The sequence below is a fragment of the Hypoxylon fragiforme genome, assembly GCF_022984875.1.
Source record: "Hypoxylon fragiforme strain CBS 206.31 chromosome Unknown GGS25scaffold_4, whole genome shotgun sequence".
Classification (NCBI taxonomy): domain Eukaryota; kingdom Fungi; phylum Ascomycota; class Sordariomycetes; order Xylariales; family Hypoxylaceae; genus Hypoxylon; species Hypoxylon fragiforme.
This window is the reverse complement of record NW_026054759.1, coordinates 3,696,797-3,718,050: the sequence shown is the minus strand read 5'-3', so window position 1 is coordinate 3,718,050 and position 21,254 is coordinate 3,696,797. Positions and strand designations below refer to the sequence as shown.

The 21,254-nt window shown below is 50.0% G+C and overlaps 5 protein-coding genes across 5 annotated transcripts; 3 read left to right on the top strand and 2 right to left on the bottom strand.

The window, feature by feature from the left end:
* Positions 1 to 2,440: 2,440 nt before the first annotated feature.
* On the top strand, positions 2,441 to 6,245 carry GGS25DRAFT_257503 (autophagy-related protein 13-domain-containing protein). Its single transcript, XM_049257255.1, has 4 exons — positions 2,441 to 3,209; positions 3,286 to 3,384; positions 3,454 to 5,293; positions 5,384 to 6,245. Exons 1-4 carry the CDS (start codon positions 3,051 to 3,053, stop codon positions 5,932 to 5,934), a joined length of 2,649 nt encoding a protein of 882 aa, XP_049118336.1. The 5' UTR covers positions 2,441 to 3,050; the 3' UTR covers positions 5,935 to 6,245.
* Positions 6,246 to 7,209: 964 nt separating this feature from the next.
* Positions 7,210 to 10,056, top strand: GGS25DRAFT_488462 (uncharacterized protein). The gene is made up of 5 exons (XM_049260819.1): positions 7,210 to 7,455; positions 7,521 to 7,681; positions 7,762 to 8,532; positions 8,587 to 8,923; positions 8,977 to 10,056. Exons 1-5 carry the CDS (start codon positions 7,413 to 7,415, stop codon positions 9,786 to 9,788), a joined length of 2,124 nt encoding a protein of 707 aa, XP_049118335.1. The 5' UTR covers positions 7,210 to 7,412; the 3' UTR covers positions 9,789 to 10,056.
* A 702-nt stretch (positions 10,057 to 10,758) lies between these two features.
* Positions 10,759 to 12,656, bottom strand: GGS25DRAFT_521160 (uncharacterized protein; the record flags this gene model as incomplete). The annotated part of the gene is made up of 6 exons (XM_049264007.1): positions 10,759 to 11,217; positions 11,325 to 11,551; positions 11,630 to 11,936; positions 12,006 to 12,052; positions 12,113 to 12,274; positions 12,341 to 12,656. The coding sequence occupies 6 exons, from the start codon at positions 12,654 to 12,656 to the stop codon at positions 10,759 to 10,761; spliced, it is 1,518 nt and encodes a 505-aa protein (XP_049118334.1).
* Positions 12,657 to 14,985: 2,329 nt separating this feature from the next.
* Positions 14,986 to 17,718, top strand: GGS25DRAFT_521159 (glycoside hydrolase family 92 protein; the record flags this gene model as incomplete). Its single annotated transcript, XM_049264006.1, has 5 exons — positions 14,986 to 15,190; positions 15,245 to 15,277; positions 15,350 to 15,454; positions 15,507 to 15,517; positions 15,589 to 17,718. The coding sequence occupies 5 exons, from the start codon at positions 14,986 to 14,988 to the stop codon at positions 17,716 to 17,718; spliced, it is 2,484 nt and encodes an 827-aa protein (XP_049118333.1).
* A 237-nt stretch (positions 17,719 to 17,955) lies between these two features.
* On the bottom strand, positions 17,956 to 20,691 carry GGS25DRAFT_257400 (uncharacterized protein). The gene is made up of 7 exons (XM_049257254.1): positions 19,871 to 20,691; positions 19,675 to 19,788; positions 19,426 to 19,595; positions 19,263 to 19,325; positions 18,942 to 19,175; positions 18,340 to 18,777; positions 17,956 to 18,260 (listed from the first exon to the last, which is right to left on the bottom strand). The coding sequence occupies exons 1-6, from the start codon at positions 20,514 to 20,516 to the stop codon at positions 18,520 to 18,522; spliced, it is 1,485 nt and encodes a 494-aa protein (XP_049118332.1). The 5' UTR covers positions 20,517 to 20,691; the 3' UTR covers positions 17,956 to 18,260; positions 18,340 to 18,519.
* Between the last annotated feature and the right edge of the window lie 563 nt (positions 20,692 to 21,254).

The following is a 21,254-nucleotide window of genomic DNA, read 5'->3' as shown; positions in this document are numbered from 1 at the left end:
TCCCATCCCAAGCATCCCAAGCACATCCAAAAAATAACCGCTGGGTTGGCTGTCCAGGTTTCCCTTCTCTCCACCAAATCTTTCCTAACACGGTCCGGACCGATGACGGATGGCCACAAGATCCCTAAGCTTCCTTGACAAGAGATCACGAGGAGCAACCCGTCTGACTCTTTTGAGAACATTATTCCCTTCCTACATGTAGGTATGTATTCATTAAGTACCTAATTTATCTTAGCATCTATCTATGGTCCTATCATAGAGGCTGTTTGGGAGCATAAGTAAAAAAAGACTTATGGGGATTTAGTGGGTTTTCAGCAAAAGGATAAGTAAAGTGTTTGTGAGGTATAATTTTTCTGAAACCCACTATAATTCTGCTTGTGGATCGAACCATAATACTTTTTTTTTTATCCAATCAGCTTTCTTGAAATAGCTTATGCTTATTGACTTTTCATGAGCAGCTATTTGGATGCTTATTTCTACTTATGTCCCTACTTACAGAGGGGCCACAGGGGCCTTGAATATACGAATAGCCCTGAAAGGCTCTAAAAGCCCTTTGTCCTAAATTCAAGGCTGCTCCAAGAGGGGTCACGTGGGCGCCCTAAGCTTAACACACAGCGGCGGCTCGGCTGATATTGCTCCCGGTCTTCAACCTTAAATACCACCCGCACCGGGCCAATTGAAACGCTGCAAATTGAGATCCTTGATCAGTTAATTGATGCGATTCAATTAAGGCCCTGATCAATTGATTTGAGATAGTATTGAAGAAGAGCAACACTAAATCCGCAGTAGGAGTACATGCATTTCGTCCGCAGTACTACCTGATCTCCCACACAAATTGGGTGCGCGCACAAGTACCTCTGCCACACCCAATTCAACATCTTTTCAACCCCACTCCAATCCATCCAAACAATTTTTGAAAAGTACCCAAGGACATTCATCTTTGTCGCCTCGACGAGACGGATTGATTGATATATGTTTCAGATCTCAGAAAGATCAATTGATCGAGTTATTGATTGATCTTTGATTGATCTCATCGGGCCCTACTGTATGGTGTCCTCAATCAGGGTGGTAAGGGAGGTGGTCCATGCGCGGTACCGGTCGCAACTCCAACCTTGAATAACTCTTGCAATAGAGCAGATGCAATCGTGCAACCGGGGTCAATCTGCTCCTTGAATTGAGCTCTTCAAATTGACACCTTCAATGGAAGATTTGAAGATGGTCTGACTGGGTTGCAACTGATTGAGAGCTTGTTGTGTACTGGAGCCGCCGGAGCTGCGCTACTAGCGCCATACTGCGGACAAAAGGCTAAGTACTCCTACTGCGGATTTAGTGTTGCTCTTGAAGAAGTTATTTAATTGCAAAGCTTAGAAAAGGTAGTTAACATCTGTGGAATATCAAAAGGTACATAGCCGTGCAGTAAATTTAGGTTTGACCTACCGTACCTCTTGTTAACGCCTGGAAAATCCCTACACAGCACAGGTTATGTAATACGGTAGCAGTCCGGTTTAAATTCATACATATACATAAGTATGTATAATAATATAAAACATACAAACATCTCAATACTTATCGTCATCGAGAAATGCGTTGATTGGTCGTGGTTTTAGTGGAGAAAAACCCCACAATCAAAACGCACTTCAGCATACTTATGTACTAAAGTGTCACGGACCATAAGTATAAGCAAAACTTATGCTCCCAAACAGCCTCTATCTATTCATGAATTGGTCCTATTAACTATTATCCAATATTCATTTTGGATTGAAATGATCGTTTGAAATCTTTTAATCTTCAATCTTCTTTCCTTGCGAAATCATATCTCATATCCATATCCATCCTTTTAATCGCACATCAACGAATTTCAATCAGTTTAATCCAATTCAATTCGATCCAATCCAACCCAATCAATCAATCAATGCAGAGCTCCGATTCGGTCACAATCGACACTTGAACTTATTGTCCGTCCAACCGCATTAACACACACAGCGCACGTCCATTGACACACACATTTAGACAACCTTGAACCTACAAACATACATATTTCTACATACATACACCATACATACATACATACACATGTACAATACAATACACATTCATATATACCTACCTATCTAACCTACCTATCTGACCTAGACACTTGACAAAATCATATTCAGCGCATTTATCTTTCATCTACCATTTATCTCTTCTCTCCATCCACCCCTTTCTATTTCCCCATTTACCTCATCCAAGGCACCTATCACCATGGCACAATTGGCTTAACCTTTAATGCTAAGCCATCCTACCTAGCTACCTCTAGGGCTACCTACCTAGACATAGCTAAACCCCCAACCCTGCAGCCACCCGCATCCAGTTAGCAGAGCCGCCCGCCACGGTCTTCTACTTAGTACCACAATACCTTCCTACCTTTTACCTTCTTTACCTCCATACCTCCATCCATACCTCCATACCTCCATACCTCCATACCTACATAACTACATACCTACATACCTACCTAGTACATAATCTGCCTATCTGTTTGGTATCTTTCTAACTATTGATCTTCGTATGTATAGTCCATACAGTCAGTCATACAGTTCAACCTCCGTCGCACTGAGCCTGTACTGTCCCTGTATGTCTGCCTACGTGTTTCGACAGTCTTCTTGACCCTTTCGACCTATTGCGCAGTCTCTAGTCTTCCTTATGAGCCTGTTACATACATCCAACGTATCTAGGTAGTCTATTTGTCTATCTAATTGCTTGTTTGCCTACTTGCCTTCCTATCTGCCTATTCAACACCCGAAATTCTCAACAATGGATGCCAAAGTTCGGTGGCATCGAACCAGAATCCCCATTTCGATTTAAAACTACCTGGTTAGGTCATCGTAAACGAGCGCCTAAGCTTGCTAGCTACCTCGCCCACCCTACGTTCTGCGGCACGACCAACTCGAAAGTCTACCGGGGTTGTTCATCGTCCGATCTAGTCAACTGACTCTTAATCTACTCCCACCTTTTCCCACCAAGTACGCCAAGTACCCCATCCGGTATCCTGACTTATCGACGACTTCAAGATGCATCAAACTCCCCGCGCCCCGCCGCGTACAGCCTCTCCGGCCCTGTCGTCACAAACAAATCCCACAAGAACAAATAATCAGAGAGATCCGCCAGGTAGTCGTGGGGATGCAGGTCCCAGTAGAGACTCAATCAAGAAGTTGGACCAGATCATTCAGGTTTGTCTTTATTGCCCGACCAACTATCTATCAAATCACTGCGATCGTAGATGCTGATGGATAATTGCCAACCTAGAATGTGTACTCGAAAGCCGGCACTGTCATTTTACAGGCACGCATGCAAGTGACCCCAGTCCTAGTAGGTAGAAACCAAGAGAAGAGAACAAGCAGATGGGTAAGTCGAAATCCTGAAGAGGAACATCCCGAATCCGCAGCCCTTCGTCTTACCAACTGCCCCTCTCAGTTCCAACTCGATACAGACGATATAGACGACTTCCGAGAAGAATTTCGGGTATGGAAACAATGTGGTGGATTCGACAATCGCCCCCCTCCTCTAGTCATCGAAACCTACCTCGACGCCTCTCGACTGAAGGGGGGTCAAAGCTTGGTTATTGTAGACGAGAATGGGAAGCGGTGGGATGTCTTGGAAGCCCTTAATTCGTCTGACCAGTCTAGTGAAAGTAGTTCCGGGCGCCAGGGGAAGCCGATCACCCGCGTTGTTTTAGAGAGATGGCGAGTCGAGTTGAAAGGCGATCCACCTGACAAGCCAGAGGATTTTGGCCTTCTTCTTCCCACGGTGTACAAGAAGGCTATCGTACTAATGCGCTCTATCTACACAACGACAGGCATCCTGCCCGCCTGGAAACTCGCCAGAAATTCAAAGACGAAGGGAAGTCATCCGGCATTATCTATTCGCTGCCGAGTTTCCTCGGGGGAATCGCCCACCTACGGCTCCGATACTTTGAGAATGCCGTTATTTGATGGGCGAGGAGATGTTTCCACAGACTATATGTTCGGCGATCTCGAGGTTCCTGTGGGGCGTTTCTACGTTTCTGTGTCTTATCGCAACAATTGCAATTTTCAAGTTGTTGAAACTGAGTCTTTATTAAGCTCCCGAATCGGTCTCGCCATTTCTGATGACATGTTCAAGCCGTCCTTGCCTCATCGTGGACATGGACACCCTGATTCCTACGCTCCTGAAGTGGGATCGCTCCCATACCACCGCCATACGCACGATGTCACCGAGAATCAGCAGCGATACGGTAGTTTATCTACGTTTCATGGTGCAGGGCCCATCGGTACTAGTCCTATATCTGCATTGAAAGCTGTAAAAGCCCCAGGCTCCGATACCACTTCGCCACCTGAGTCTATACCTGCGAGCCTTGAAGCCCATCCGCATACCCTCCCGATTAGTGGCCCTGTTCGACGACCGTCCCTTAGGAATTTAGATACAACGAGGCGTCCGTCGATATCTTTCCAATCGTCCCCATTTAAGCAAGGCTCTCTCTCAGGCTCCCCTTCAATCCGACCACAGGACTCTGACGTCCCACCTTCTCCTGTATCTCTCAGTCGAACCCCTATTTTGAACATGCATGTGAGGAACCGTTCTTCGCTGTCAGCCGGAATGCCGGCTTCCCTGCGAGCCGTGCCACCTCCCAGCGGCGCGGAGAGTTTTCTAACTGGCTCTCCAAGGCCATCCGCTACTAATCGATTTAGTAGTAGTTTCACACACCGCCGTAACCGACCGTCCCTCGGTGGAGGTAGAGGAGACGACGATCAAAATAGTAGCGGCAAACAAAGCCTCTCGTCTTCAGTTGCCCAGCCAGGCTCTGGCTTATTGAACGAGCTTGGTGCTGGGGGTAGTTCAGCATCTTTCCCCCCGGAGGATGACAATATTCAGGACTTTTTGAAAATGATCGAAAGCAAGAAAACATTGCAGAGCTTTGAGCCGTCCAAGAAGGGCGAGTCGGCGACTAAGAGAACCGCTGCTCAACTGTCCAAGTTCCAACTCATGCGGGAGTCTAACAACGCGCTTACAGACTCCATGAACTCTTCGATGCATCTACAACGCTCCTCTAGCTCATCTAGTCGACAATTAGCCAACGTTCCAGGCATGTCGGCGTCATCATCACCGGGAGGAAAACCGTTATCGCCTCATACCCCACACACCCCAGCTATTCCATCTCGCCTGAGTGAAAACTCGAGCGTGGACTACGCGCCAACTGCGAGGATTACGTCGCGATCGCGGACTGTCGAAGGCCTAGTAGAAGAGCCATCGACTATTACACAAACTACACACGAGGGTACGACTGCGATTGATATTCCCACGTCCCCACGGCCGTACCCGCACGGAAGACGATCCAGCTCTGTCGCTCATCAAAATCGTGCGCTAGGGGACGATGATGACGTTGGCGCCCATCGCAGTGTTAGTCTTGGAGCAGATGATCGTGATCCGCCTAGCCTCAGTGTTCTATTGGGATTAGGTGCTGCCGAAGCAGATGGTGTTGTAGATGCGCCAAGTCTGCGATCGGCTGCTGATATCCGAGCTACGAGCCCTTCCGATATTCTCGGGCCAGAGTCGGAGTCTGTCGAGCGTGAAGTTCGACCTCCCGGTGGCCTATTTACTGGATATTCCAGCTCGCCGTATAGTAGGCGGTACGGTAGTAATGCCGGCCGAGGGATAACCCCCCCTCATTCTGGAAGTGGTAGTCTTGCCGGATCTAGCGGAAGATTTGGTAGAGGCTATTCGCGTGGGGGTGCTACTGGTCTGGGTGTTACAGGCGCAGCTGCAGATGAGGCAGACGATGAGCCACTTCTTTTTGATATGTCGGAGATCACGCGTGAACAGTCGCGCCGTAGTCTTGAGGAAACAAGAGGCGGCAGCGCAGGATCGGGCGGTGATAGGGGAGGATATGAGACAAGCCATCGCAGCCGCCGTTGGTAAATCAGTCCGCCTCACTGAAAATCGCCTCTCCTCTACAGTCCTGGATGGACTTTTTCATTTCTTTGTTGACATTTATTCATTATGTCCATCTTCACCGTGAACCGTAAGAAGACCTGAGGGATTCTCCGGGAATGTTATAGGGATTCCATTTGTTGTACAGGGCGGGGACATGTTCCTAAAACTTCTACTACACTCACAGATTGTCATTGTCATGTTTTGGATGAGCAGAAAGTTTCGAAAGGAGTTTGGGCGGATAGGATTGTGACTGATTACGGCCGGAGTCCAGAGCGGGGATTCTGAGGATCAGTATCAACATGACACGCTCGAGGAAGACCATCTGGAGTTCATTCGGGAGGGGTTTCGTTGCAGAATAGGGCTGGCATTCTGCACGTCAAAGCCTTGCTTGGTCCGATGTGTACTGGTTTGTTGTTCTTTCGTCGGTAAACTACTTATAAGACTTCACTATGTAGGTCCAGACCAGGTCCATCTTAGGGAAGACTCGTAGATGGAATAGAAAGAATGTAGCGAATTGTGCCAGGATGTGAGGCTTGGATTCTTCTCTTTATTTTGTCACATTTTACCAGTTATTTAGTTTTTGGAGGATCTAGGAAGGGCTGTATATTAGAAGACGGATATATATAAGTTAGTTAATTCTAAGTATATGTTTGATCTACACACATATATATAGTATATATATACAGCTTCAGAGCTATTATTAGATACACAGCTCAGTAACTATTCTTATTCGTACAGTAATTTCGTATTTCGTACTTGAGGCCTGGGTTGATATAAAACCAAGGATGCCCGGGTGCTCGAGCACAATTCGCACATCTGGTTGCAATTTACGGCTTTGCTTCGCCTTGTGGATTTCTAAAGGTGCAATGTTTCTGCTAAGTTGAAACGTACAGCCGTACTTATGTCGAGGCGCAGTCTTAAGAATATTCTTCGAACGTCACTGGATTGCGCGTTCTCTCAGTGGCTACTAGGTACTACTAGTAGTAGATACCTTGGATGGGATGGATGGATGGATGAATGCCTAAGGTATAGTATACATCCATGAATGTATGCGTGCTTACACAGTAAACAGTATTAATAGTGTACCTGGTACCCATGCTTTACCCCACTAAGAACCAGAAAAAAAGGCTGAGAGGCAGCAAAGAATGCGACGTTAATTGGAAGCACAGGCCAACGTCATCTCATATGTACAGTACTTCTTCTATATTATGTACCTAATGTGAACTACCTAAGGCAGGCTTATGTACTTCTCCCATCATACATAAATCCTATTGACTTTCTTACCAGTTACAACTACCAAATCGTTATTGAACCACGATAACTCAATACATTTCTACTATTTGGATCCCTTCGTCCGAGGCGCAACATTATAAGATCGAATAAAGGGTGAATAATTTTACGTCCATATCGTTGAGCAAGCCGGATTCATCGGGATAGTCATTCGCCCCCTCTCGCTGCCCAGAATGTTTCGGGGAACAGCAGTCAATCCATATGACGAGGTGATCGGTACGCCACAAGCACCGCATGTAGCCCCCAATGTGCTTCGCATACTAACGTTACTTCACTATTAGCCAAGGCGACAGACGAGAACCTCACCTCTGAGGATTGGGGAGCTATTATTGAGGTCTGCGACAAAGTAGGAAGTGATTCGAATGGCCCCAATCAAGCAGTTCAAAGCTTAATCAAGCGCTTGGCGCATCGCAACGCCAACGTTCAGCTCTATACTCTTGAGGTAGGCAATCAGTAATATGATGAACACACCTTACTATCATTTAGTTTCACCAAAAAAACTAACAGCTTACATTATGATAGCTCGGAAATGCCCTCTCCCAAAATTGCGGCAAGAATATGCACCGCGAGCTTGCCAGCCGCGCGTTTACCGATGCCCTCCTTAAGCTTGCTAATGATCGCAACACCCATCAACAAGTCAAGGTTAAGATCCTTGAGCGAATGAAGGAATGGTCCGACATGTTCAGCACGGACGCCGATCTTGGTATCATGTACGATGCCTACTTTCGCCTCAAACAAACCAACCCCACGCTGCAACCACCCTCGGCTCCGCAGAAGACTGGCCTTACCGAGCTGGATCGTCAAAAAGAAGATGACGAGCTTCAGATGGCTCTGAAGCTCTCCCTTCAAGAAGAGGAGAAGAAGAAGTCTATACCCAACAATACTGCCGTGGCAGGACCGAGCTCAGCAGCCGGCCCCAGTGCCTCTCCTGGACAACCGGAAGTGATCATCTCTCACCCAACTGGCACAACTGCCGCCACCGTGTCGCGAGTTCGGGCCCTTTACGATTTCGTACCATCCGAACCTGGCGAGCTTGAATTTAAGAAGGGAGATATCATAGCAGTGCTGGAGTCAGTCTATAAGGATTGGTGGCGCGGATCGCTCAAGGGAAGAACTGGCATTTTCCCTCTGAACTATGTTGAGAAGCTTGCGGACCCAACTCCTGACGAGTTACAACGTGAAGCACAGATGGAGGCCGAGGTGTTTGCTGAGATCAAGAACGTCGAGAAACTCCTTACCTTGCTGAGCACATCCAATGCGTCACCGAGAGAGGAGGACAACGAGGAAATATCGGTATGTTCCAAGCGACGCAAATATATACTTCAAAGCAATTGCTAACATTCTCAGAAACTATACCACCAAACCCTAGCGATTCGACCCAAGCTGATCAAGCTGATCGAAAAGTACTCTCAAAAGAAGGAAGACTTCACCCAGTTGAATGAGAAGTTCATCAAAGCGAGAAGAGACTATGAATCGCTCTTAGAGTCTTCCATGTCTCATCCGCCTCAGCCAAACTATCACCAGTATGCACCAAGACCACTCATGAACCCTGGTTACGGAGTTCCTGGTGGTCCAGGTCCAGGTCCCAGCCCGGGCCAAAGTTTCGTTCCGCAAGGCCCGCCACCTGTGCAACAGGAGCCTCAAAGGTATTACACCCCTGGACCTCAAGGCCCCCCTCCACAAGGTATGTGAAACCTCAAAACACCTCTACGTAAAGCGGCTCTCACACATATGTAGAACAGAACCAATTCCAGGCTGTGTCACCGCCCCCTAATTTCCAACGACCAACCCCGGCGCCCGCACCGTTCTATCTTCAGGGAGCAGAAATTCCCGCTCAGGCTAACCAACCTCCGCCTCAGCAGTACCCGCCTAGAGACCAGCCTTCGCGAGTAGCCGCGGGGAAGCAACCAGCTCCTCTGCAAACATCGTCACCGCCTCAAAACTATCAGGCGTATTCACAGCCTCCCCCGCAGGCAGGGCAGCGACCTCAAAGCACATACGGCAATCCACAAGAATTAGCCACCTCTGCATACGACTCCCCCGTTGCAACTACCAACAACCCTGGCCGACCCGCCGATCCCTACTCCGCTTCCGTCTACTCTTCAGAGGACCCATATGCTACGAGTCCGACAGCTCCAGCTCCCCTAGCGCCCTCCGCTCCCACAATGTCCCCGCCATCCGTGCCCTCCGCACCGTCCGGCCCCGCTCAAAGCGTCCCAACAGCTCTGACTGTCGGCAACCAGCCATTGGCACCATCTCAGCCGCAGTATATGGCATATAACCCACGTCGAGAGCCATCCCCCCAGTCACAAGCGCCTCCTCAGCCAACGGGGGCAGCACCTCCGATCCCACAAGGGATTCTACCTCCGGCTCACGTGATGACGCCGCCTCCACTACATCCCGGCGGACCGGCATTCGATTCTCGACAGTCGCTGCCGAGCCAGATGTTGCCGCCTCAGCAAGCACCGCAGTACAAGGCCTACGCACCGCCCGCCGGAAACGAGCCGAGCGCGCCCCAAGACTTTTACAGGCAGAACGCAGCATACTAGTGGGGAATAATGGCGATGTATATTGGGTTTCTATGGAAGAAGGAAGAGGGTTTTGAATGTCGTCACCACGATGATATTATCCGGTCATTGATGCATATGGTCTAACTGGTAGGGAGTTGAAGGGTATACCGCATGCTTTTGATTCCCCCATTGGCCTATATCTAGGAGTAGATTACTACCCAAATAATAAAAGCTGTACCATAGATTTATTGTGGCTTCTGAATTTGGCCGTCTTGAAGTGTAAAATGATTTCTACTTTGATGCCTTGTCATTAGGTAACGTGCCATCCGAGTGCCTAGTAGTGTCAAGTGAGTCGGCCGTCAAATTAGGTATTGAGGCTATTCGTAAACACAGCCGCCTAAGTGTGTGCTAATAAATATAACGTGAATGATGTCTATTACTTACCTACCTAGTGGTCATGAAAGAATAAGCTTGTCCTCCTTTCCTTCGGGGCCGAACGGCAGTTTCTTGCTACCAGTTTTCAAGGTCGTCGATCGTCATCGTGCTTATGGCTGTCAAGGATCACCCACCCACCATGCACCACCATGCACACACCTCGCACAAATCTGCATGATCATGGTTACATAGATAAGACTTCGATACTAGGTGGCTTGAAGTCGATCATAAGACTTATTGTAAACTAGGCAAGCCTATAACATATACCTGATTATTCTAGAAGTACAGGGTAAAGACTTGCTATCTCGGGCAAGTACTTATCTTTCGAGTACCTAGGTAAAGGCCGGGTATGTATCAATGCACGTGTTAGAAAGTTGTCACCTAGATCGTTTATCCACCACAATCTAGAATCAAATTTGCAAAGACTTCCCGAGGTAGGTTACAACGAAGAAACTTGATAATATATATCCAACATGCCTAACCTAGGTTAGACGCTTCTACAAGTACATCGGATAAATCAAACTGTAGGTACTAGGCACCTATCCAAGATCCACAAGTGGTTCCCAAGCCTAAACTAAAACTTGGGGTCCTTCAACTCCCACCACGTCCTGTCCCTCGGCCGCCTCGCGGGCCAGAAGCTCCCCTCCTTGACGGGCACGTTGAAGAAGCACCGTGGCAGCGCGCCGGTGAGGGGTATGACGCCGGTCTTGACCTGGCCGTCGGGCCCGCTGTGGATGGCGCAGTCGAGCGCGTTGTTGGCGACCTCGGCCCAGCTCAGGCCGTACGCCTCCAGCTTCTTCTGGATGTCCGGCTCGACCTGCAGGGGCACGTCGGACTTGCGCAGGTCGATGACGTCGGTGCCCGGCTTCCAGCGCGACGAGTAGAACGGCACGAGGCACCAGCTGTCCACTTGGTAGGAGGTGGGGCCCCGCCCGTACCGCATCCGGTAGGCGTACTCGATGCAGGGGCTCTTTTGCGCGTGGAAGAAGAGGCCGCCGGATTCTTGGAGGGTGTAGAGGGCTAGGCGTTGTTTCTGTGGGCGTGGGGTGTTAGCTACGGGTTATGCTATGTTGTTACCTATTGCCATGTCGGGTAAGGGGGGAGGGAGGGAGGGAGGGAGGGAGGTAGGGAGGCAAGTACCATCTTCAGCTTTGCAGCCTCAATCATCGGCTTCATGTAGATGCCGATGTCCTGCTTCAAGAACTTGCCCGCGGCGAAGTACTGGCCCGTCGCGGTGCGGTAGTACGTTCCGTCCGAGAGTAAGTGGGGCGGTAGCTTCTTCTGGTCGCCTTTGCCGAGGGAGTTGACTATGGAGGCGTCGAGGGAGTCTTCGGAGGCGCGGAAGTATTGGTTGAGCATCTTGCCTACTGTGTGGTGGGATGGAAAGGTTAGCCCCTACCTATTCATGAAGGTAGGTAGAGAGAGGTAGGGAAATAGGTACTCACAATCCGGCACATCCTCCTCCGCAGGCCCGTACTTGTCCGCCAGCCCAAACGCGCTGCCAGCAATCGAGATGATGCCTCCCCAGGGGCTGATCTTGTTGCCCGGGAACGGGATGCCGCCGCTGCTGGTGCTGCCGCCGCCCAGCAGGAGCACGCTGGACAGGATGCCGAAGAAGGTCGGCGACTTGATTTGCTTGGGCGGCGTGAAGTCCTTCAGGAACCCTTGGATGTCGAGCCCGTTCTCGATGGCGCCGTTCTGTATGTACTTTTCGTGCAGGTTGGCGGAGGCCAGGTTCATGAGGGACACGGCCTGGGGGGGTGATAGGGGGGTTAGTTGGTTTTGCTTAAGGCTTGATTCGGGGGGTATGGGGCATGTTACCTTTAGGACCCAGTAGTATGGGCCTTTGCCTTTCTTCACGAGGTCGTCTAAATGGATCTCGTTAGCGGTTTTGACTTCCTAGAAAGTCATTGGAATACTAGACGTACAGCATAGTCTGGGAGGTATTTCGCAGCCTCCTCCCGTTATGGTAGTGCAGTCCATGGTACCGTCGGCCTTGTACACATCTCGTAGCATGGAGTCGAACCATCCTTTCCCGTCACCGGTCTTGGAGGTATCATGCATACGGACCCAGGAATCTAGGACGTCGCCTGGGTGTGGACAAAGGGGTCAGTAAATTTGTTTCTGTAGAGTAGGTAAAGGAGACATCGTCTTACCCGCAGCAGTCTGCCACCAGACCTTCAACGCCTCGTCCGGTGTCTTGAAGGTGGGCTCGCACATCTGTTTCGCGTTCTTCAGATCGAAGGCCTTCAAGTCCTTGTACGCGTCTCGCTTGACAAAGCGTAGTTTATGCTCCCTCATGCGCAAGGCATCCTCGACCACCGGGTCGAGCTCGATGGCATTGAAAGAGTCGGGGTCGTTGAGGAAGTCGACATCGCTTGTGTTTGTGGAGGGGGCTGCGGGTGTGGGTGAGGAGTACACTGTGGCAGCGGCGGTGAGGAGCACCGCGCTGCTGAGGAGGTGGAGCTTCATGGCTGGGTGTTGAGGGTGTTAACAATGTGGATAAGGTAGATATTGTGTTGTTGATGTGACACTGTGTCTGAACATGAGATAGAACCTCAATAGACTGGGACGGCGACTGCATTTATATCATTCCATCTCTCTACAGACGACATTGCTCTACTATTCACCACAAGACTGGTTAAACTCCGTCCCCATACCGACGTCCTTTGCGGAGGGTGGTATTCGAAGGAGTGAATCTTGGGTATCCCACACGATCTAGGCTAACATTGCAGGTGGAAATGGACCCCGCTGACTTCATCGTACTTCTCGAATACCTATTTTTAGTTTCGAGGTCCTCATCCCGTACAGTCGATCCAACTGGCTCCCTCGCCATGAGATAGTATAGGCACTCACATGATTTTCCTCTTGAAAATACCATTTCAGGGAATTATACGAGGTAAGATGAGATGCTTCCGACTTGGCTTAGGATTTGTAGAAAGGGGCAGTGGCTTTTAGTAGAAACATAGACGGTAGGCTAATAATATGGAGGGCTAAGATATAAGTAACAGAGTCGACTCAGGAGGCAGGGGGTAAGCCACTTGTCAAGTAATTATTGTAGTCTTCCCAGTGTTCACTTAACAGTTGACCATTTGATATAGAAATTGGAACTCTCTATGTCCTTACTTTGACTACCTAGGTACCGAAGTATGTAAGTCAGATATCTATCGATGCCAGGTTCAACTTTAACCAGGCTCCTTCCATATTATTCTCTTATTAAAGATATACCTTGACAGGTCATATCTCTACTATATTCTCGATACATCACCTGCACGAGCAGAGAGACTGCAGGAACACTAATCAACCCAGAGAGCTATGCAGACTGTGGGGTGTTGTATCTTGGGTGGTATGTCAAGGGCAGAGCACAGCCCTACAGCCGCGGCCGGCCGTCGAGATAAGGTCGTAACCGCTAAGCCTATTGGGCAAGTTTCAACCGCAGGGATTTTTAAGCATATCATGAGATATGAGGAAAGATCGTGGTAGGCTTAGAGCCTCACGACAATAAGAGCTAAGGTGGCATAGAGTATTCCTATAGAAATGTATATTGTGCCATGGAGATGGTCTATCGGCGTCTTACTTGCCGAAAACTCCTATAGCCTATGTCAACTGGAATATAGTTACCTAGGTTAGGTAATGTTCTCACGCTCGGCTTGCGGATTGCGCCGGTTCCCCTTACTTCATCCGAAGCGGAAGCTTTATACAAGGTGTAGTTCATAATCAACGGATGGCTGTTCCGCTGAGTATTACCTAACTAATAAATCCTGCCTATACCTGACTAAGCTCCAAGGTGGGTACCTACCTAGTAGATACGATCTATATCGCAATATATAGCCTCATTACGATCAGATATGCTTAGGTAGCTACCTACCTTCCCAGGTAGGTGCTCTCTCGTACCTTTGTTGGAGCCAAGACCACAGATAGCCGAGGGAGTTGCCTATTATAGAGTCTAGAATTTAAGGATTGCGGCGTAAAACCCACGTTTTCCTATCTACGCACGACTTAACTATTGTTCCACCTTGTTCCACCCACCTGGCCTTGAAATAATGGGGCTTGCCGTTCCGTCGAAGGATAGTCGGGCAATCCACTGAATAAACGTTCTTGATAAGCTTAAAGTCTAGTTAAAGCCTATCTTTATATAACTCCTGCCGCGTATCGCTTATTACGAAAAAGGGGGGCGGTTCTCTGGTGGGGGTTGCATAAAGATACATAGTACTCCAGTTAGTACCGTGCGCATACTGTAAAGAAACTGTAGAATAGACTGTGCACATCCAGGGCTCTGAAATAGGTGATGCACTAAACCGGAGCGGCAAGCTCCACTGCTCCACATACGATAGTACAATACATACCTAAGATGCAGCCCTGGTCACCCAACATGGCAGTTGCTCTTTAACCTTTACAACTTTATCCATTAGCAGATCAACAGGCGGCTGGCCTATGTCTGTTATGAATCTACGATGGTCCATCTAGCTGCCGACTGTAACATTTCATAAATGAAATGTATGGATACTAAGAGCCTGTGTAAATGGCCCCAACCACAAAAGCAATTCAGCCGAGCCGAATATCCCCCTAATTGCACAATCGGGGAACCGTTTGCTAGAATTTCAGGTAAGGAAGGCGAACGAAAAAGAGTGAAAGAAGAAACAAAAGTTGAATAATCCTGTTGCTAACCTATGAAAATTGCGCGGCAAAGAAGAAGAAGAAGAAGAAGAAGAAGAAGCCATTGAGGAGAATTGAGCATTGAATTGATGGTATCGATGGCTCTTGCAACCAAAATTGCATCTGCCTCACTCGATTCGTCATCATGCCGCCGCTCCTCAAAAGCTTCCCGCGGTGGCACCGATTCCTCTTCGTCGTTCCGGTGCTGGCCTTGCTCGTCTGGGCTCTTCTGCCGTCTTCTAGGTTGAATTCCTCAAAAACACTCTTTCACTCTGGCGGAGGCTCATCAGGACGATCTAGCGATAACATCTTGCGATATATTGATCCTCTCATTGGCACGGTGAATGGAGGTATGTGGTAATTGGTCATTTGGTGGCCCTAGGACTTTACTGAGATCATCATAGGCCATGTTTTTCCTGGCGCGACTCTGCCATACGGTATGTTGCCAAGTTTACCTACTTATGTGATTACCGCGTACCTGGGGACACCATCGCTCATCACTCATTTAGGCATGGCGAAAGCTGTAGCGGATGTGGATAACCGTGCTGAAGCAGCAGCTGGATTTGTCTCGGACGAGTCCAGGATCCAAGGCTTCTCACAGCTGCACGATTCAGGTAATGGTGAATCCATATCATCTCACTCGTCCAACTACTAAGTCATTACCAGGAACTGGAGGAGTGAGTTCATCACATTAATCACGTACCCAATATGCACCTAAATATTTACATAAATCTGATCAATGAAATAGAGCCCTTCGTTAGGCAACTTCCCCCTCTTCGCACACCCAGGATGTCCCGAGGACGACTTCCATCAATGCAAATACACAGTCGTAGACAGGCCCGTGCGGAGGATAAAAAACTCCGCGACGGCACGGCCGGGGTACTTCGCCATCGGCCTCAACAACTCCGTCTACGCCGAGATGACCGCAGCAGAGCACGCCACGCTATACAGATTCAGCTTCCCTAAAGACGAAGAGGTGCAATCGCACGGAGTGATGGTCCCTTCCAGCCCCCTGATTCTCATGGATCTGACCGACCTAGGCAACTCCCGAACCGGGGGCGACATCGAGGTGGACCGGGAAACGGGAAGGATCATGGGGAACGGCTCGTTTTCGCCTTCGTTTGGAACCGGGGTCTACACAGCGCACTTCTGCGCTGATTTCCTCGGGGCTGATATCCGGAAGACGGGCGTGTTCCTGCACGATAACATCACGGACGAGTGGGCTTCGATCGGCAATATAGGGAGCAACTTCTATATCCCGTCCGGCTCCGCAGGCGCCTGGATCCACTTCGCCCGGCCGCCTAATAACCAGATCATGGCGCGCGTTGGGCTCTCCTTCATCTCCGTCGCGCAAGCCTGCCGCAACGCCGAGGGCGAGATCCCCGACTTCAACTTCGACGAGGTGGTGCGCGCGAGCGAAAGGGCCTGGAAGGAGAAGCTATCCGTCATCAAGCCCTCCTACGCGGGGCTCAGCCACGAGTCCCTCACCACGTTCTGGTCAGGGTTGTACCGCGCGCTCATCTCGCCGCAGGATTACACTGGGGAGAACCCGCTCTGGGACTCGAAGGAGCCGTACTACGACTCGTTCTACTGCATCTGGGACTCGTTCCGCGCCCAGCACCCGCTGCTGACCATTGTGGACCCCGCGGTGCAGACGAAGATGGTGCGGTCGCTGATTGACATATACAAGAACGAGGGCAAGCTGCCGGACTGTCGCATGAGCTTCAGCAAGGGGTACACGCAGGGTGGCTCCAATGCGGATGTGGTGCTTGCCGACGCCTTCGTCAAGAATCTAACGGACGGCATAGATTGGAACCTCGGGTACGAGGCCGTGGTTTCCGATGCCGAGGTCGAGCCCAAGGACTGGTCGACGACGGGCCGCGGGGGTTTGGTGAGCTGGCATAACCTGGGCTACATACCGTACGACGATAACGACCGCAACGGCACGGGCCCCATGAGCCGAGGGATCTCGCGGACGGTGGAGTACGCGTACGACGACTTCGCGATCGCGCTGATGGCGCGGGGGCTAGGCCACAAAAGCGACGAGGCCAAGTACCTGCAGCGCAGCGGCAACTGGAAGAACCTGTTCAACCCGGACCAGGACGACCGGTACCGGGACGACGACGGCGCGGTGCACATGTCGGAGTTCAAGGGGTTCATGCAGCCGCGCTTCCGCAACGGCACGTGGCGGTACCAGAACACGCGCCTCTGCAGCCCCGTCTACCAGCAGCACAGCTGCTACTTCGACACGCAGTACGACACGTACGAGGGCAGCCCCTGGCTGTACACCTTCTACGTGCCGCAGGACATGGCGTCGCTCGTCTCCGCGCTCGGCGGCCGCGACACCTTCAACGCCCGCCTCGACTTCTTCCACTCCTCCCGCATCAACTACATGGGCAACGAGCCCAACTTCCTCACCACCTTCCAGTTCCACTACGGCGGCCGCCCCGGCAGAAGCAACTACTGGGTCCACCAGTACATACCGGGCCAGTTCAACGCCTCCGTCAACGGCATCCCCGGCAACGACGACTGCGCCATGGGCGCCTTCACCGCCTTCGCGTACATGGGGTTCTACCCCGTCGCCGGCCAGGACGTCTACCTGCTCACCGCGCCCATGTTCAAGGAGGTGAGTCTGCAGACGCCGAGCGGGAAGCTCGCGACGCTGCGGAACGTGCGCGGCTTTGACGCGCCGCGGTACCGGAACATATACGTGCAGAGCGTCAAGATGGACGGGGTGGCGTATAACCGCAGCTGGATCACGCACGAGTTCTTTGTCAAGGGGGGCACGCTGGAGTTTGTGCTGGGGGAGGAGGAGAGTAGCTGGGGCACGAGGGAGGAGGATCTGCCGCCGAGCTTGTCGACGGGCATGTTGGATTGAGCGGGGGTAGTTATAGGTATGTAGGTACCTATCTATCTATCTATCTATCTATCTATCTATCTATTACAACTGCCTAACCTGGCAGTAACTATCTACCTAAGCAATTTTCAGGAGGGGTTTTTCCTACCGCGGAAATGAAGCACGCGGGAACATCATGTAATGTGTATTTGACGAGAGCGCCGAATTACCTATCTTTTCTTTTTTGGAATAAAAAGGGGTTTCTAGTGTAGGTAGGTAGGTACAAGATAACGTCGGTAGAAGAGTGATGAATATTGGTTAAGGTACCTACCTAGGTAGGTAACCTGGTTTCACCATCTTCTCCCTACCTCTTACCTTAACCCCCCACGGCCACGATGAACAAGCTATGTAGCTTGCTCAATGCCCTAGGTTAGGTAGGTACCTAGATAGGTATACAACTTGGAATTATATCACGTATTCAATCTCGACAACATCAATGCGATGCGAGTCGACCCAAGCTTGCTATTTATGATGGCAAGCATAACTCGTGCTGGCATCCACGGATGATATTATGTAGGTAGGTACTAACGAAAGCACCATGAAATCAACCAGCACTGACTGACCGAGCTGCGGGTAACGTGGTCTTTATACATACATACATACCTACTGCTTTGCTCACCCCCGTTTTCCTTTAATACAAAAAAACTTACGCGCTATCCTCTTGATCGCCCTGCTCTTCGTCGTCGTCCTCATCTTCCTCCTCCGCAGCACCATTGCCGCCATTACCATCATCATCAGACTCAGACTCACTATCAGCATTAGGATCCGGCCTGACGGTATTGTTCAAGAACGTGACCTGCACACACGAACATCCACCATATTAGCTAGCTGCTGACACGTCCCCGGCGTATGTCGGTTGGACTTATACTTTGTTGGGAAAATTGGAATTTCAGCACTTACGAAAGGGACCATGGCGGAGATGATCTTGATGATTTTTTCCTGCGCGTTCGGCGCGGTGAGGTCCGAGTCCTTGAGCTTCGTGCTGACGGTGTAGTTGCGTAGCTTCAGGAGCGCGATGTCTGCGTGTTCGGGGTGGAAGCCCTGGGCTAGGGTTAGTGCCTTGGGTAGGTAGGTAGACTCTGTTCTGCTCGTCTCTAACTCTGCTTGATCACTTCTGCGGGACCATATACCTACACATTTATGTGCGAATTACGAAAGAGAGTGAAGGAAAGAAACGGGAAAGAAAAAAGAAGAAGAGAAAGTACCTTCGGCTTCGTCTTCAGCGCATTCCCCTTATTGGCCTCCGCAAACGCCGCGAGCACGGACTTCTCGTTGCCGACCTTCGCGCCCGGCAGAAACGTCCGGCAGAAGACCGGGTTCATCAGGACGCGGCGGATGCGCCGGGGCCGCTCGTCGATGCTGGCGCGCAGCCGGGCCAGGGAGTCGCCTTCGGGGTGCCAGAGGCCGCCGCCGACCATGCAGTGGCCTGGTTCCATTTGCTGTTGCCTCGTGAGCATGGCTTGTTTGCGTGATAGATAGGGAGGGAGGTGATTGGGGTAGAATTGGTAAGAGGGGGGGAAACTTACTACGTAATAACAGGCATAGGGTCCCTTTCGGCCGGTTCGTGACCATGCAGCGGCGAAGTGAGGCTATTTTCGGAAGAAAAAAAAAACCCCCCATGTGTTAGAATTGATCACGCAAGCGGAGCTATGATTGGTTCTCAAATGTAAATAGGTAATGATAACTCACCTTATACGGAGTCTGGTCCTTGCTAAACCGGATATCTCTGTATATCCTAAAGATGACATCTTTCACCGGAAGCTCCGGGATCGTCTCATCGGCCTCGATGATCTTCTCGGTGATGGTCTCCACAAATGATTCCCAGTCCTTCCAGGCTCTCCTGTATTCCTCGTCGTTGGCTGAGAATATGAACAGCACGTGTCAGGATCAAAACCAACGAGAAGTAGAGTGGGAGGGAGGGGGGATGATAAAACCTACCCCTTAGCCAATTCCTATTGTTATTGGCTTTGAGATCTTTCAAGAATAATATAGTATTCTTATGGAGTTGATCATCCTCATAGTCGACACCGTCAAGATCCCTCAGTTGAATCGCTTTGATATTCAATGATTAGCGCACTTTCTTGGTCCCCCGAATACACGAATAAATAACTTGCGAGATAGACGGCGTACTAACCAGGAATAAAGGTAATCCGATTCTCATCTTCATCTTCATCATCATCGTCGTCATCCACTTCCGGTTCTTCCGATGCAACTTTCGCTTTCGCTTTCGGCTTAGAGTTAGTACTAGTCTTTGCCTTGGAAGTCACCGTAGGTTTATCCAAAGTCTTAGATTTCGCCTTCCCAGACTTCTTCGGCGCTTCCTTCTGTTTAGCCGGCCTCCCGCGTCCGCGCTTAGACGCCGACGGTGGCGGCGACGCTGTGGCCTCACTTTTCGACTCATCATCGTCCGATGCGAAATCATCTTCATCTACCACACTACCATCATCCCCATCATCCACAAACACATCAGTATCGTCGTCATCATCAACGTCATCCTGCAACTCATCGACCGATTCCTCTTTCTTCAGCGGTGCCTTCTTCCTCCGTCCAGAAGAAGCAGGCGTACTAGCAGCTTGCAGCTTAACCGCTTTTCTAGGCCGCGGCGTTGATTTTGCCAAATTGTCGGTAGTATTCTCACTATCATTGTCGTCGTCTTTGCCGCCTTCAAAGTAGTTGCTCTTTGTTCCGGTCGAGCCGATGCGATTGGACCTGCGGCGCGAGCTTCTGCTGGTCTCTGGATTCTCTACGGCCTCGGCCGCGGTGCGCTTTTTGGGGGGCATGACTAAGGTAGGGTTTGCTTTGCTAACTGACTTTACGATTGGGTTTATTAGGTAAAATTGAAGGCAAAAGACAGATATAAAGAGAGTTGGAACCAAGAGGTTGATGACGCGACCAGTAAGAGTGGCAAGACACACGCTGTCACGTGATCTACACCTCGGACTCCGACCATAAATTGGCAAATTGATAAGCGCATTTCTAATTGTAACTACCTAGGTAGTTATGCCTAAATGAATTTATCGGACAAAAGGGGTAAACTCGTATAGCTGAGGCTTCAAATGCACAGGCATCGACTTTTATCATGCTCGACTCTTCTTACGTTGCAATGCCTTGAGTTGGCTTTTAATACCTAATTGTTTAGGCACACTCGTATATATACTACTTGGCTAAGCCGACATAAACAGTTCCTATATACCTAGATGGTAGATCACCTTAGCTGTGGCCACCTAGGTATCACTCCTTCCTACCTAAATTATATCACCTCCGCGGCATACCTTTCGATGCACTCTAGTGCGGATTAATGATAAACTTAGCTTGCCAAGTCAAGCGGCTATTTCTGCCTTGAAGTTTTACCGCCAGCAATGAATCGGTATCGTAGATTTGCGACGATGCTCATGTGCGGCTAGATATGAATGGTGATGCATGAGAAACCTAGCATGGTCGTTTGTCGTGCCGAGCTTCAACCTCGTGGGGCTGATATATGACTATTATATCGATTCTCGGCATTGACCGCCCTGTGG